This window comes from Protopterus annectens, chromosome 4.part1, assembly GCF_019279795.1.
Source record: "Protopterus annectens isolate FY-2018-M chromosome 4.part1, PAN1.0, whole genome shotgun sequence".
NCBI lineage: Eukaryota > Metazoa > Chordata > Ceratodontiformes > Protopteridae > Protopterus > Protopterus annectens.
The window spans coordinates 435,609,691-435,624,939 of NC_056734.1; the positions used below are offsets into that span (position 1 = coordinate 435,609,691).

At 42.7% G+C, this 15,249-nt stretch overlaps 1 protein-coding gene across 2 annotated transcripts in view; it reads left to right on the forward strand.

The window, feature by feature from the left end:
• The window catches only part of CUL3 (cullin 3), a 2,974,786-nt gene that overhangs the window by 900,942 nt on the left and 2,058,595 nt on the right, over positions 1–15,249 (forward strand). For both annotated transcript variants that reach the window (XM_044070245.1, XM_044070246.1), the window contains exon 5: positions 11,073–11,187. In XM_044070245.1, the coding sequence (XP_043926180.1) occupies positions 11,073–11,187 (115 nt within the window). The remainder of the gene's footprint in view (positions 1–11,072; positions 11,188–15,249) is intronic.

Genomic DNA, 15,249 nt, shown 5'->3' on the forward strand with positions numbered 1-15,249 from the left:
TTGGAAAGTGAATGCCCTGTCCTTTACCTGGAAAGCCTTTCTGTTTATGCCTTTCCCCCTCTGCCTCTCCTCTCAACGGTTCTGCTAAAGATCAAATGGGACAAACCAAGGACAATACTTATTGCACCAGACTGGCCTCGCCAGCACTGGTGTACCCAGTCTTGCGCAGTATGATACTGCTGGATCCATGGCACCTACCTCAGACACCTTCCCTGCTGTCCCAGGAGGCGGGCCAGATTCTGCACCCTCAGCTTCAAACCCTGAACCTTGCAGCCTGGCTAATTCCTTGAACTCTCCAATAGCATCCCTCAGTAAGCAGGTGCTAGATGTCATTCTGGAAGCAAGGAGAACTAGTACTAGAAAATCCTATGATGAAAAGTGGAAAAGATACTAGTCCTGGAGCCAGGCACAGGGTATGGGCACTACGGTGCCCAGCTTACCTCATATTCTTCAGTACTTAACAGAAATGCTCCACAAGGGCCTATCCTTCTCGTCAATTAAAATTCATGCCTGTGCCATTTCAGCACATTATAATACTGAACCACCCCTCTTCTCTCACCCCCTGTTAAAGCAATTCCTCAGAGGGGCTAAAAATTTAAGACCCCCCCAGGCGAGCCCCTACTCCAGCCTGGGACCTTAACTTTTATTGGAAAAGCTCACTCTCCCTCCATTTGAACCAGCTGCAACTGCAGAGTTGAAATTCCTTTCTTGGAAAACAGCCTTCCTTCTAGCCATCACTTCAGCAAGAAGAGTGTCTGAATTACAGACCCTCATGGCAGTGGAGCCCTTCATTATCTTCCATGCAGACAGGCTTTCCCTCAGGACTAATCCTTCCTTTATGCCCAAGGTGGTGTCTAGTGTGGCCCTAAATCAGTCCATTCATTTGCCTACTTTTTTCCCGAATCCACAAAACTAAGGAGAACGAGTTCTGTACTCTTTGGACGTGCACAGACAACGTAGATTTTATTTGGACAGGGCTAAGCCTCTCAGAAAATCTGAACAGCTGCTAGTTGGCTGTGCTGCAGGGGCAGAGGGGAAGGCCATTTCAAATCAAACCATTTCTAAATGGATAGCCCATTGCATACATTTCCCCTATAAGCACCATGGTAAACCTACTCCACTCGGGATAAGATCACATTCCACCAAGGCTGCACCTACCTCTACAGCCTTTCTCAGAGGGGTCCCTATTAGGGACATCCTAGAAGCTGCTACCTGGAGCTCTGTACATACCTTCACCAAGCATCACCACATGCCTATTTTTTTCTAAATCTAGAGCTGGTTTTGCCACTGCAGTTTTGCAGGGCTTAATAGCTGGCCCTAATGCTCTCTAACTTCCTCCTCCCTTCTTTAGCTTTGGGAATCAACCCAAATATAATGACTGCAACAGTGAAACATGAAGAACATAGTACAGTTGTGTACACTTACCATAAATGTAGATGTTAGAGTGTATTCACTGTTGCATTTCTGGTTATCCTCCCTCCAGCCCCCTGACTTCTCTTGGCTCTACCTTTGCTTCTTGTTTTAAGCTTTCTGGTGTATTTGTGTTTTGATGGAGATGTAAGATATATAATTGCTTCCCTTTGTGGGGGCACCTGACATATAGGGCAAGAAAAACTGATGTAATGGCGTCGGCTGCATGTTTTATACCCCTGACGACCTAACATCATGGAAGAAGAGAGAGCATCCGATGCAGGAATTCAGGACTCTGGTATTCAGGCTGGCTGAGGGCTACCTGCAGGCAGATAACCCCAAATGTAATGACTGCAACAGTGAATACACTCGAACATCTACATTTATGGTATGTGTACACAACTGTACTTTCCTCAGGTAGAACCCCTTTTGCCTCCTCTTTGAACAATCAATTAGCATTCTGCTTCAGAACCTCCTTGCTTTTCCTGAATGTTTCTGTAAGCCTTTCCACTCTTTTACTGGTATCCAGAGTACTTCTGAAGATTCAGAAGGACTCCCCTCAGATCATAGTGATGACTCCTTTCTGGCCCAGACACCAGTGGTTCTCCAGTCTTTTGTAATTGGCCAGGGACAATTATCCCAAACTTCCTCTAAGAACATGGGGTGTTTGATGCATCCTTACCCCAAACAACTTCTGCTGACTTGCCTCTATGATTGGGCCTTAATACCTTTTAGGCACCAGTTTAATAAAGATGTGCAGCAGGTACTAATGGGGGCAAGAAAGCCTGCAACTAGAAAATCGTATATCAGCAAATAGAAAAGTTTTTCTAGCTGGTGCCAGCAAAATAACCAGCACTCATTAGAGGTAGTATTTCTCTATTTTATTAATATTTGTGAGTTATTGTCCTGTGATCTGTGTTAATGCTGTATTAAGGTTCATTTGTCAGCCATTTCAGCATGTCTGCTAAAGGATCCCCCTCTTTCAATAGATTCTTACGTCAACATGTTTTTGAAAAATGTGTTACAAAAGAGACCTCAAAGAAAACAAGTGGCCCCTCCTTTGGGTCTTATAGCGAAGCTAACACTTGCTCCATTTCAATGAGCTCATTTGTCTGACTTGAGGTTCTAAAGATGGAAGACGATGTGACCTCTGCAGGAAGAGTATGAGAGTTACAAGCTGTTAATGGTGAGTCAACCTTATCTCATTTTCCAAGAAGCAGTTTCTTTGCAAACTAATCTTTCTTTTATGCCTAAAGTGATATCTGAGTTTACTTTAAGCCAAACTGTCCATCTCACTGTGCTCTTTCCTGAACCCCAAAATGAGGGAGAGAGGATACTTCATACCTTGGATGCCCACAGACAACTCGGGTACTGTTTTCATAGAACAAAATCTTTCTGACCTTTTGATCTGATGTCATTTTTTATGAAGGTAAGAAGGAACAACCTGCATCAAAACAGACTATTTCCAAATGGTTGTCTCAAGCTGTATTACCTTTTTATCTGATGTCATTTTCATTCATTCCTCAACCTGTGGGTCTCAGATCCGTCTCTGCTGCTTTCCAAAGCTTTAGGCTCCAGTGCTTGAGCTCGTCCCCTATCCATAATGCCTCATTCCCCCAGATTACTTCAGATCGTTTGCCGCTCTGTCAGGAAGCATCGTGATCCTTATGCTCGCGCTCCGTGGAGAGTTTCTTCTATTCTTCTTGCAAATAAGTCAGTTTTTCCTTATTGTACTGTCTATTCTCTCTTTTCACTACATTTAACCAAAAAAAAAAAAAAAAAAAAGTCTGTTGGTCCGTTCTTTGCAGGGCTTTTCTTTCCTTTTCCTTTTTCTGCCTTAATAATGTCTGATAAGCCATTCAGGTTTAAAAAGTACACTTCCTGTGGGCACAAGATTCTTTTTTATCTGATCCTCACAGGGAGTTAGTGCATTTATTGTCTTGGCCCTGCACATCTTGAAACCACCTGTTCTGTCTGCGTGGGGTTTCACGAATGTGCTTTGGCCAACCGCCAGTATAAGTTTATTTTAAAGGGCCTAATTACTTCTGGCTGAGCTGCGGATTCTTCTGCCAAGACATCTGGGAACCGAGGAAACATTCCCCAGACAAGTCTTCCTCTTCATCCAGCGAGCCTCCCAAAAAGGCTCCCAAGTCATCAGATCCGAACTCCGGAGAGCTTGCTTCCTCTGGACTAACTCCAGCTGCCTCTGGATCTCCCTTTTGGGACAGATCCCCTGAAAGATCCTCCATACCTCCTTCCACATCTTCTGTCAGGTCTTCCCATAACCTTTCCGGATCTGAGGTGGATAGACTTATGAGACAATTCCTTCAGACACAGATCCAGGTAGGGGGTTTTACTAGCTCCACCCCCCCCCCCCCACCGGGTCCGTGAGTTGGCTTTCTCCTTTCAGGCTTGTTGCTCCTTCGCCGATCTGACCTCCTGCTTTGGAGTTCTCAGATGCAAAAGCCCTGAGAGTTGAGGTGTCTTAGCTAGTAGTGAACATCTCCCTGACTTGCTCTGCTACAACTGTATCAGAGCACAGTGGCTCTTGGAGCCGAAGCCTTGATATTGGTTTTGTGGGACTGACTTTGGCTCTGTTTTCCAGAGCCGTCGCTTCCCCTTGGAGCCTCTGCAGTCGACAGCTTGGCACCGACTCCTCCTTCAGAGTGGAAGGCTGGTGAGGCTGTGGTATGTTCTGACCTGACAGTTTTGGTTCTGGGGAGAACATCTTCAGTGCCTCCGGTCCTGTCTGCCTTCAAGGTGGTGGAAAGGGTTCTCTCCTTACCCAAAAGATCCTCTGCTCCAATACTTTTGGATCCACCCCTTACCTCTTTGGATACTGTGGCTGAGTCCCCACGTCTGCCACCTCTGGGACAGCTGACCTAGTGAAGTCTCTAAGCTATTCTGCCCTTGGAACCCCAGGTTTCTTCTGATACCGCACTAGAACATCCCCGAGGAGGTACCCCGGAAGAGAAGTTGCAAAAGGAGGCAGCTGGATTCTCCACAAGAATCTGTCCTGGAAGAGACAGATTTTGAGGAAGGGGAATGGTCTCCTAGATCTCCACCTGAGGATGTCTCTTTTAGAGACATGTTAGAAATCTTGCGCCAAAAAGGTGGTTGGTCTGCCCAAAACCTACCCCTGAGGAAACTGTGTTCTTGGGGGCTTTTAGGTTCAGCCCCTTTACATCATCATTTCTAAACACGCAGATAGGATTCTTTGTGCCCCAACAACAGACCGACCACATTGGACTAAAGAGATTCCAGTAGATGCCATGGTTATTGTGGCAGCCACCAAAAAGGAGCTGTCTCAGGAAGTCTCCACTGTCCATCCTCCTAACAGGGAGTCTAAGGCCATGGACACATTTGGCAAGAGAGTTTACGCTTTGGCTACTTTCACCCTACAAGCTCTAAACTGTCTTTCTCATTTTACAAGGCTACAGAGGGATTTAATCAGAGAACCCACTAGCTCTGTCCCAGAGTACATGCGTTATGAGGAATGGAAGGTCTTTTCCTCCAGAATGGCTACTCTACAAACAATTTCCAACGCGTCCATGAGGTTAATTTCCCACGCTGCAGAGGGCACCTCAAGGGCCACCAGTTCAGGAATTGGTATTAGGTGTCATACCTGAATGCGGCTGTGCAACTTCATGGAACCTTTCAAGGTATCATTCCTCAGTGCACCTTTTGCTTGGATCATCATGGTTTGGCCCCACAGTCATGGAGACACACTCCCATAGCTTGAAAGATGGAAAGACCTTGGCTGCCATTGGAATCAGATTTTCTAATCCACAAAGATCCTTCTGCAGGAATCTGTGTGGTGGAAAAATTGTGGTTCAAGAAGTCTCAAGGTCCTTTTTAGGAATCTGTGAGACATTTCCCCCAGAGGCATATGGGAAAACAGTTATAATGGTAGACGCTGCCGACCTAGCAAAGGGGGTCTGCAAAATCAAGGGTCTTGAGATTCATTCTCGGACAGACCCTTTCAGTGCTCCTGAAAGGCTGCTCGATTGTCCCACACTGGAGGCAGTAAGGGGGTGCTTATCCTTGCTCCCAGAAACCTGTATAGCCATCACAAATGATTGGTGGGTGCAAAGGATCATATCCAGAGACTACTCCATTTCCTTTTAGAATATCCCAAACCATAGAGTTTCCTCCCCAGTGTTCCACCCAGTCAGAGGGAATCAGCAGCTTTGGAGATTGAAAAGCTGCTAGAAAAAATTTATCCAAAAGGCCCTTCCAGATTATCTCAGATCAGGAATGTACTCAAGATTTTTTTTAGTATCAAAAAAGATGGTATCTGAGGCCATTATTGGACCTGACCTCCCTGAACAAGTCAGTAAAAAAACTCAGATGTTCACAGTCCAGTCCATTCTGTCACTACTGCAGGTGGGACGACTGGATGTGCTTGATAGACCTAAAGGACGCATACTATTGTTTCAAAATGAGCAGATGCTCCAGAAGGTATGTCTGCTTTAGGCTGGGAGCCAACCACTAGCAATTCAGAATCCCCCCTTTTGGTCTCACCACAACCCCCAGGGTGTTCACCAAATGCATGGTGGTAGTCGCAGCTCACTTGAGACTACAAGGATTCCACTTGTTTCTTTACCTGGATGATTGGCTTCTGACTGCTTCAACCAAGCATCTACTCATCCAAGCCAGGGACTATTTGTTACACCTATAACTTACCTTGGGCATAACCATCAACTTGCAGAAATTGGAATTGCACCTTGTCCAAGTAATAAACGTAATATGAGCATGTCTGGACACATCCAAAACCTTGGCCTTCCTCCCTCCTGACAGAATTTCTACTCTAAGACTACATATTGGAGAGATTCGATCAGTAACGGATCTGCCAGCAAAATTGGTGCTCAGAGCATTGGGATCTATGGCTGCCACGATTACCCTGTTATCTATAGCATGGCTACACATGAGAATTCTGCAGTGGATGTCAGCAGTCCAGTGGTTCTTGTGCCAGTATCTTCTAAACTATCCTGTCAAACTGTCAAGTGTGCCAAGACTCTCTTCTGTGGTGGCTTCATTCCACAGATATGGAACAAGGACCGTCCCTTTGTCCCCCCCCAAATGCCACATCGACCACGGACATCTCCCAGTTGGGGCGGGGGGCATTTCCTGGGATGGATGTTCCAAGGCACATGGAGGCCACAGGAGACCAATTTGCATATCACCGTTTTAGAAATGAGAGCTGCTGTTCTAGCATTGCAAGCACTACAAACCTTTCTTCTTGTAGGGACTATTCTGATACAAACAGGCAATGTCAGTTGTGTAGTACATCAACAAGCAAGGAGGAACCAGGTCTTAACCCGTGTTTTGAGAAGCAATGATTGTGTTGCAGTGGGAGTTCTCTACCAACCGTTTCCTATTTGCAATGCACATTCCAGGGGAGTACAATGTCCTAGCGGACAATCTGAGCAGAGTTTTGTTGATGCCTCACGAGTGGTCTCTAAGTGGCAAACAAGATCTTTCACAAATGGGGTCAACCCTGCTGTTATCTCTCTGCATCCCTTCACATCAACAGATGCAGCTGGTTCTTTGCCCTGATCCTTCCTCAGGGACAGTCCCCAAGAAGTGCTGTAGTCCATGTTTGCCCCCCCCCCCCACCCATCTACTTTACACATTTCCACCTCTGCCACCAATTCCCAGGTTTCTTTAGAAAACACACAGGTTGAAGAGCAGGGTAATCTTCATTGCTCCTTTCTGGCCTTGACAAGACTGGTTCATCTTCCTTTGGTCTCATCTCATCTGCCCTCCATGAACATTGGAACAGATCTACTGTCCCATCCATCAGGGCAGGTTCACCCAGATCTCCCAAACCTAAAACTAACTGCATGATTTCTCCAGTTCCGATGATGGCTAGACATTCCAGGCTTTCATCTACCATTCAAAAGCATCAAACAAAGCATCCACTAGGAAAATTTATAAGAACAAATGAAAAGATTCTCCATATGGGCTCAGCCAAAGCTTTTGGATCCCTTTACTGCTGCCATCCCTGCAGTTTTAGACTTCCTTGCTGATATATTCCAAAATGGGGCAACTTACACCACTGTAAAAGTGCAGCTGATTGCCATTTCAAATCATCACATCGGAGAAAATTTGTAATCACTAGTTTCAGAATTGTGCAAAGCCTTTCTTAGAGAGGTACCCTCTTGCTTCGCCCTGCTGTCAAAGATCATACTTCTCCTTGGAATCTGACTATGATTTTTCAGGCAATAGTCCATCCCCCTTTTGAATCTTCAGCCAAAGTAGATTTGAAATTCCTTTCATGGAAAATTGTTTTCTTGATGGCTTTCACTTCTGCAGGAAGGTTTTCCAAATTCCAAGCCCTCTCTTCCAAACCTCCTTATTTGATTTTCCATAAAGACAGAGTCACTTTATGTACCAACTCTTCCTTTTTACCCAACGTTGTTACAGTGAACAATATTAACCATCCTTACGACTTACCAGTTTTCTTGCCTAATTTTTAAAACAAGGAAGAGTATATTCTTCATATATTAGATGTTCATAGACAACTGCGTTTTTATCTGGACAGGACAAAATTATTCAAAGTCTGATCAATTGTTCATATCATTTGCCAATGTCAGAAAAGGAAAACCAATTTGTAACCAATTTTATTATTATATTTTTTAAGTTAAAGTATGATTTATTTATTAGATTTTTTTAAAATATATAACATAAAAAAACAAGATTTTATTATATGTTTAAATACAAGTTTTTGTATATTATGGTAAACTTGGTTATTTATATAATATATAGAACCAAAGGGAATGTATATAAGATTAACTGTTGTGTATAAATTCATTAATTCATTTAATGTGGAAAAGTAAAAATTTATAACAGAATGTATAGCACTTTAAAAAGTATGTACTTTAAAAAGCATTTGTTTCCTTGCACTTCCTGTTCCCCATTGTATGACCATATAAAGAAGAAACTCATTCATGGGTTATTTGGTTAATAGTTGTTCCAATTCCAGGTTCAATGAATTAATTTACCAATTAGGTTGTAAATTATTTTAAAACAACAATATATAAACAAGAGGCACTGTGTATTCATTATTCTGATGAAGTCTGCTTGCGGCAGACGATAGCGCTGAATCTATTGAATTTTAATCCTTGTTATTAAAAGATATCGTGGTCTGGACACACGGAGTTTTATTTTATGGTTTTTGTGGACTTTTACATTTATTGAGTGTTGTTCATATCATTTGCCAATGTCAGAAAAGGAAAACCAATTTGTAAGACCATGTTAACCAGCTGGTTAAGAGATTGCCTTTCTTTTGTGTATGCATCTAAACGTATATCTTTTCCCACACAAGTCAAACCCCACTGTACCAGATCCATGTGAACATCGCAAGCCTTTTGGTGTAGGATCTCGATTGATGATATTCGTGGAGTGGCTTCGTGGTTAAACTCTCATACCTTTATTTCACAATGTAAGCTAGATATTGCCTCCAGTTCTGCAATGCTTTGGAATGTCCTTCCGTGAGGGCCACCTAAGGTTACTGTAGCTGGGGACTCTGACCACAGGTTGAGGAACGAATGAAGATGACAACATCAGATAAAGAAGTTATGTACTCACCATAATGTTCCATCTGTGTTGTCTATTTTCATTCTTCATCAACCTTCCCACCCTCCTTCCCCTGTCCATGACTTTGAAAGACCTGATGGATATGCTTATAGGAACCACCGTTCCTGTTTCAGCTCCTGAACTTGGTTCTCTTTCCAGTAGTTATCTAATTATATGTATACATCTGTATACAGTCTGCAGTATGTTAGCAGCAAACTCGATCTGAGATGGTCTGGGGGAATGAGACATATTATGGGTAGGGGAGAAGCTCGAGTTTCGGAGCCGAAAGCTTTGGAAAGCAGCCGAGTTAGCTCAGAGTCAGATCCGAGGCCCACAGGTTGAGGAAGAATGAAGATGGACAACACAGATGAAACGTTATGGTGAGTGCATAAGTACATTTTATTCCCACCACTACAGAACTATTCCAGGCAGGGCCACTTTTGCAAAACACTACAAGCTAGATTCCTTTAACAGATCTAGACCAGGCTTTGCTAGGACCATTCTCCAGGGGCTTCCGGATCCTTCCCCTTCCCAGATGTTCTGAGCTGTGGTAATCAACCTCATGTAGCTTAGTCTACTGCAGCAGTCATCAATATGAACATAGTACAGCTGCGTAAGTGAATGTTTGATCACTGCTGCAGTAGCCACTGCCTCCCCCCCCCCTTTTTTTTTTGTGCATTTTTATGTCAGGGTATGGACATCTTTGGCCTTTCCTAGTAATGTCTTCTCAGGGCTTAGCCTCCCTGTCTCAGTTAGCATGAAAACTTTGAAGGGGTTGGCACCCAAACCTGTCTTCTAGCCAGCACAGCTCAAGCTAATGGTTTGGGGATGTGAAAGGTGCCCTGAAGCTTTGGATATAACCCATATAGCTTAGGCTACTACAGCAATGATTATTCAAACTTCTGCTGTTATGGTAAGTTTTTTTACACAACTGTGCTTTTTTTTCATATGGAAGAGAGAGTTTCAAGTTAGAAGCAGGTTAAAAGAAACCACTAAGTTTAGTTCACATTTCGGATTATTACATCTACTACTAGATGGAAATGTGTGCAAAATTTTCAACATTCTAAGTTGCTTTGTATGGCACAGCCAAAGTATGTTATAATGTATATGATTTTATAAAAATCTAAAATATGTGTAAACCGTTGTCTGTTCTTTTCGTGTAAACTGTTTCCCAACTTTTTTTTTTTTTTTTAAATCTATTTGCTGAAGTTACAGTATTTTGATCATGGAATGCTACTAAGTGTTTTGCCATTTCTGTGTTCTGTGCACATTAAGGAAAGTCTTTTATTGCAGCCTTAGACTCTGTCATATTGTCAGGAGATGTGAGACCTTTGCTGAAGAAGGTGAAGCTAAGGTATGCTTTCATACTGCCCACAAACGTTTATAATCAAACTATCAACTGTCCATATTTCAGTATAGTTGTATGTAAGTGTGTGAAGGTCAAAAAAGCAGCATTTAATAATCTCATGTCTTTTCTAGTTTCTTGCTAATAATTGTTTGTGATAAAGGCGCTATTCTTACTGTGCCCATTATTTGATTTGTGATGCATTTGATAGGGACTTTTTACCAGTGCATGGAACAGTTTAATACACAGATGGTCACTAATTTGGATTGCCATTTTTTTGTCTGTTCTTGTTTTTTCTTTCAGTTTTTATTCACCCTTTATATGCAGGTTAAACTTGGTAGTACAGTGGATACTGTCCACCCCTGGTTTTATCATAGTGTGCACACCGGCTTAGAATGCTTGCTTGTTTGGATGAGAGAATTGCATAGATTTTAGAAATGTACTGAGCTTGAGAATGTTAAAGGAAATCACAGCAGTTGTTCACTGTACAAGGCATCATTGTCAGTCTCTCAGTGTAAAGTTTTTATTCTGGCAGTAAATGGGCTGACAGTTTGAGGAGGAGGAGGAATGAAAATCTGTAGATATAGGATTTTAAAACCGAGGCTTTATGAAACATTGAGTTGCAGAATGTAAGAAGTTTAAACTTTGTGATGTTTTTGATGGCTGCATGTTCCTTTGTTGCGATTGTTTCATTTTTTTTAAAGCCTTCTCTTTATTTTCCAATTGATTTCTGTAGAGGAGCAATCCGGAATGCATGCCAGATGTTGATGATTCTTGGTCTTGAAGGAAGATCAGTCTATGAAGAAGACTTTGAGGTTCCATTTTTGGAGATGTCTGCAGAATTCTTTCAGGTACGTATCTGAAACTGTCTGACATAGAGAACTGTAAATTGACACCACATGGCAATCACTGTGAAAAGTATGTTTAGTTCCTCTGCTTTCCTTAGCAGATTGATAGCTGTAAATAAAAATAGCTATAATGTGAAACATTTTGATGGCAGCTTTTTAAATGTTTTTAAAATTGACTTTTGCTTGCTTCTGGACAATCATCTGCACTGACAATTCATTATATGTTTGTGTCTTTTGGCTTTTCCCGGTTAGGGGTCGCCATAATGGAAACTCCGGTCCGCTAATGATTGGCAGTTGATGTTTATGTACCGCACAACCTTCAACGAAGGTACGCCCATTCATGCATGTCTCCACGGAGAAGACGCTCTAGCTGAGAATCGAACCGGACAGCGTTTTACTGTGAGGCGACAACGCTACAGCAGCACCACCACCGCGGGTCTGACAATTCATTATATGTGCTTTATGTAAAACATTGGATCATACCATTTTTCTTTAGCACTGCATCTGGATGATCTAGTTCATGAAGTATTTAGCAATCTGTCTACAGACTATTACCCAAGTAGCCGGTAACTAGACAGTGACCAGTGGTGAGGATCAAACCCTGAACTTTGTGTCTGTGTGGTGAACACCTTAGCCATTTTACCAACCCCCAACTTCAGTAAATGCTTGTCCATATCAGGAAGAGCCATAAAGATTATCTAAGAAGTCTCCAGTAGCCAAAACTTTAGGGCTGCATTGATTTTGATGTATTAGGACACCATCTTCTCTGCTGACAGCCTGGGTTCTTCACACCACACGTGCTAGAGATTGCCAAACATGGTTGCTCTTTTCTAATTCTACAGCTTTCTTCTGTAAATAGACCACCGCACCTTTAATCATTTATATTTTTAGTGTTAACATTTTTCCATAAAGCCTAACTCCACAAATAGTGGCTAAATAAAAAAGCAGAATGTAGTCTGGTAGATGCCCACTGTTTGTCACAAAACCACTTGTTAAGATTTCTTTGAAATAATTACATAAATAAAATAGCAATTTAGGTTAAAACATTTCAAATGGAGAGTAATCTGTATTTTTTCTACTAAAAAAAAATATCACCACCATTAAAGCATAAAATGTGACGTAACATATTTATTTGTAAAACAGCAAGAAGATCTTATGCTAAGAACTAAGCAGTGTTGATCACTCAGGGGATTTATTTAGCTGCATTCCAGTGAGAGGCTATTCTAGAGTGATCAATGCTTAGCTGTCCTTCATTAGAGCAGTGTTGCAGATGTTCTTCATCTCACATAATATTTTAGTTTTTTTCTTGCCTCAGTGGTTTGGGTACCCTCCCTTCTTAGGTTCTCTGTTTGGTGTCACTCTAGTTCAGCAGGGTCTGTGCCCAAGAAGCAACATGCTTAAAATGGCAGAAGATTTAGAAGACTTGCAGGACTCTCCTTATTCTGATTCTGGATGCAGATGATTCTAAACTTTCTCTGCTTCTCCTCCAGATTTTTCTTTTTCTCTTATTTTAAGTGGGAAGGTCAGGACTTGTTCTGGATGTTGTGGAAGATGTGTTTGCAGAGGCTTCACTTAATCCTGATTCTTTGCCTCCTGCCTGTTAAACCCGGATAGGTATTACAGGGTGCCTGAGGCTCATAAATATCTTTATAAAGAAACTGTTAGTCAGGGACCTAAGGGTGTCAAGGCCTCTGTTGTAAAATCTTCCTCCAGATAAAGAGGCCAGAGCTTTGGATAGATGGGGAAAGACTTCTTCCACCTTAGCTATGAGGGCTTTGAATTGCCAGTTTCACATGTTGAAATATCAAAACTATCTTCTTTCTCAATTGAAGTCTAAAGGCATTGAGTGTAAAGAATTGCAAGATTTGGTGCATGTCTCTGAACAAGTGGGTAAGCATTCTTTACAATGTGGTTTTGATGCTGTACAGGCCTGGCTGCCACTGGTTCAGTTCTTCGCAGGCACGCCTGGCTGAGGATCAGAATTTATCTGACCATGTTAAGACAAGGATTTTGGATGCTCCTTTACAGTCTGATGTGTTGTTTGGTTCACCTGTGGAGTCAGTCTTAAAGAAAATGGAAGACAAGGCTAAGTCTATGCAGGCTGTTAAAGATTTTTTGTTTAGTAGGAATTGGCCTGCTAAGGGGTGGGCGTATCCTTCTTATGATTCTCAGTCTAGGGGTAGATCTCACCTGCACAATCTTCGGTGAGGGCAGGGGCCAGTCCTTTCGTAAACAGGCCCAATGACCTACCTTTTCAGCTGCCAGACCCTTCTTGCCTGGCAGCACCTTTGGGAGGAAGGTTGGCACTCTTCAGGAAAATTGGAGTTTGATTACCCAAGACAGATGGGTATTGGATATCATACACCAAGGTTACAAGTTTTATTTCCATACCTTGCCTCCTTTCAAAGGCATGCCGGACGTTCCTCCTCAGCAAAGACTAGAGGCTCACAAACAAATTTCTCTGCTACTTCAAATAGGTCCCTCTGCCAGAAGTGGGCCTAGGATTTTATTCTAGTACCAAAGAATGGGAACACGTGGAGACCAATTTTGGATTTATCTATCCTCAACACATATCTGGACATTCCCAAGTTCAAAATGTTGACGTTACAACAGCTTTTACCTCTGCTGGGCAAAGATCACTGGATGGTGACTCTGGATCTCAAGGAGGCTTACCTTCATGTTCCTATCAGGCTCAGTTGCAGGAAGTATCAATTTCGGGCTGGGACTTCTCATTATCAGTTCTCTGCATTGCCCTTTGGCTTATCTACTGCGCCCAGAGTGTAGGTTCTGGCTCCAGTGATAGCTTTCTTCAGACTAAGAGGAATACAGATCTATCCTTTGATTCTGGCCCAAGAAAAAGGACCTAACTTCTTCATCATTTACAGTATGTGATAGCAGTGCTAAGATGCCTGGGAAATAAAGTCCAGTCTAGTACCCTCTCAGGACATGTGCTTTCTGGGTGTGAGACTGAATACAGCATCCCAGATGGCCTTTTTGACCAAGGACAAACAAAAGAATCTTTCTCTTTACTTCCATCAATTGTCTCATCAGTCCAGGCTGACTGCAAGGACAGTCCTTCAAGCCTTGGGGTTCATGGCATCTTGTATTCTGGTGCTTGCCAAACTGCATATGAGGAAGCTACAATGGTATCTCAAAAATGTATGGACACAGCACTGCCAAGATATGGACACTGTCATTCAGATAATACCTTGCATTCAAAAAGAATTTTTGTGGTGGGCTCAGGAATGTCACCTAAACAAGGGACTCTCTGTGACCCGGCCAGAGTCAGATTCTAACGACAGATGCCTCAGACAAAGCTTGGGGAGCTCATCTAAATGGAAAGTGGGTACAAGACAGACTTCAACATCTACATATCAACTTGAAGGAGATGTTAGCAGTCCAATTTGCATTAATAGCTTTCAAGGATTTACTTCTTCCAGGGCAGGTGTTGGTTCTAACAGACAACACAACTGTCATGTGGTACATCAACAAGATTCTTATCCTCTATGCAGACAAGCAATGATTTTGTGGGAGACTGCTCTCAGTTTACAGCTAAATCTTCAGGCAAGGTTTCTGCGAGCACAGAACTCCTTAGCAGATGTGTCGAGCAGACAAATTATGGATCCCCAGTGGAAATTGGATCCTCATGTATTTCAGAAATTGAGTGTTATGGGGAACTCCAGACATAGATCTGTTCGCTTCTCCACTAAACTACCAGCTGCCAAAGTTTTGCACAAAAGGTTTCATCCCACAGCTTGGAAAGTGGATGCTCTCATTCAATTGGAGCAATCTTCATGTGTATGCCTTTCCACCTCTGCCTCTCCTCCCAAAGGTTCTCCTGAAGGTCAGACAGGACAAGCCAAAGATGATTTTAATAGCTCCAGATTGGCCTCGACAGCACTGGTACCCATTACTGAGAAGTCTGAGCCTCCATGGCTTTTGCCTTGATTCCACACCTGCTGTCTCAGGAGAACAGTCATTTACTCAATGTCAAACTTCACTCTCTACATCAAACCCTGGAGGTCTCAGCTTCCACAGCAAGTTTTAAATGTTATTTTGGAGGCC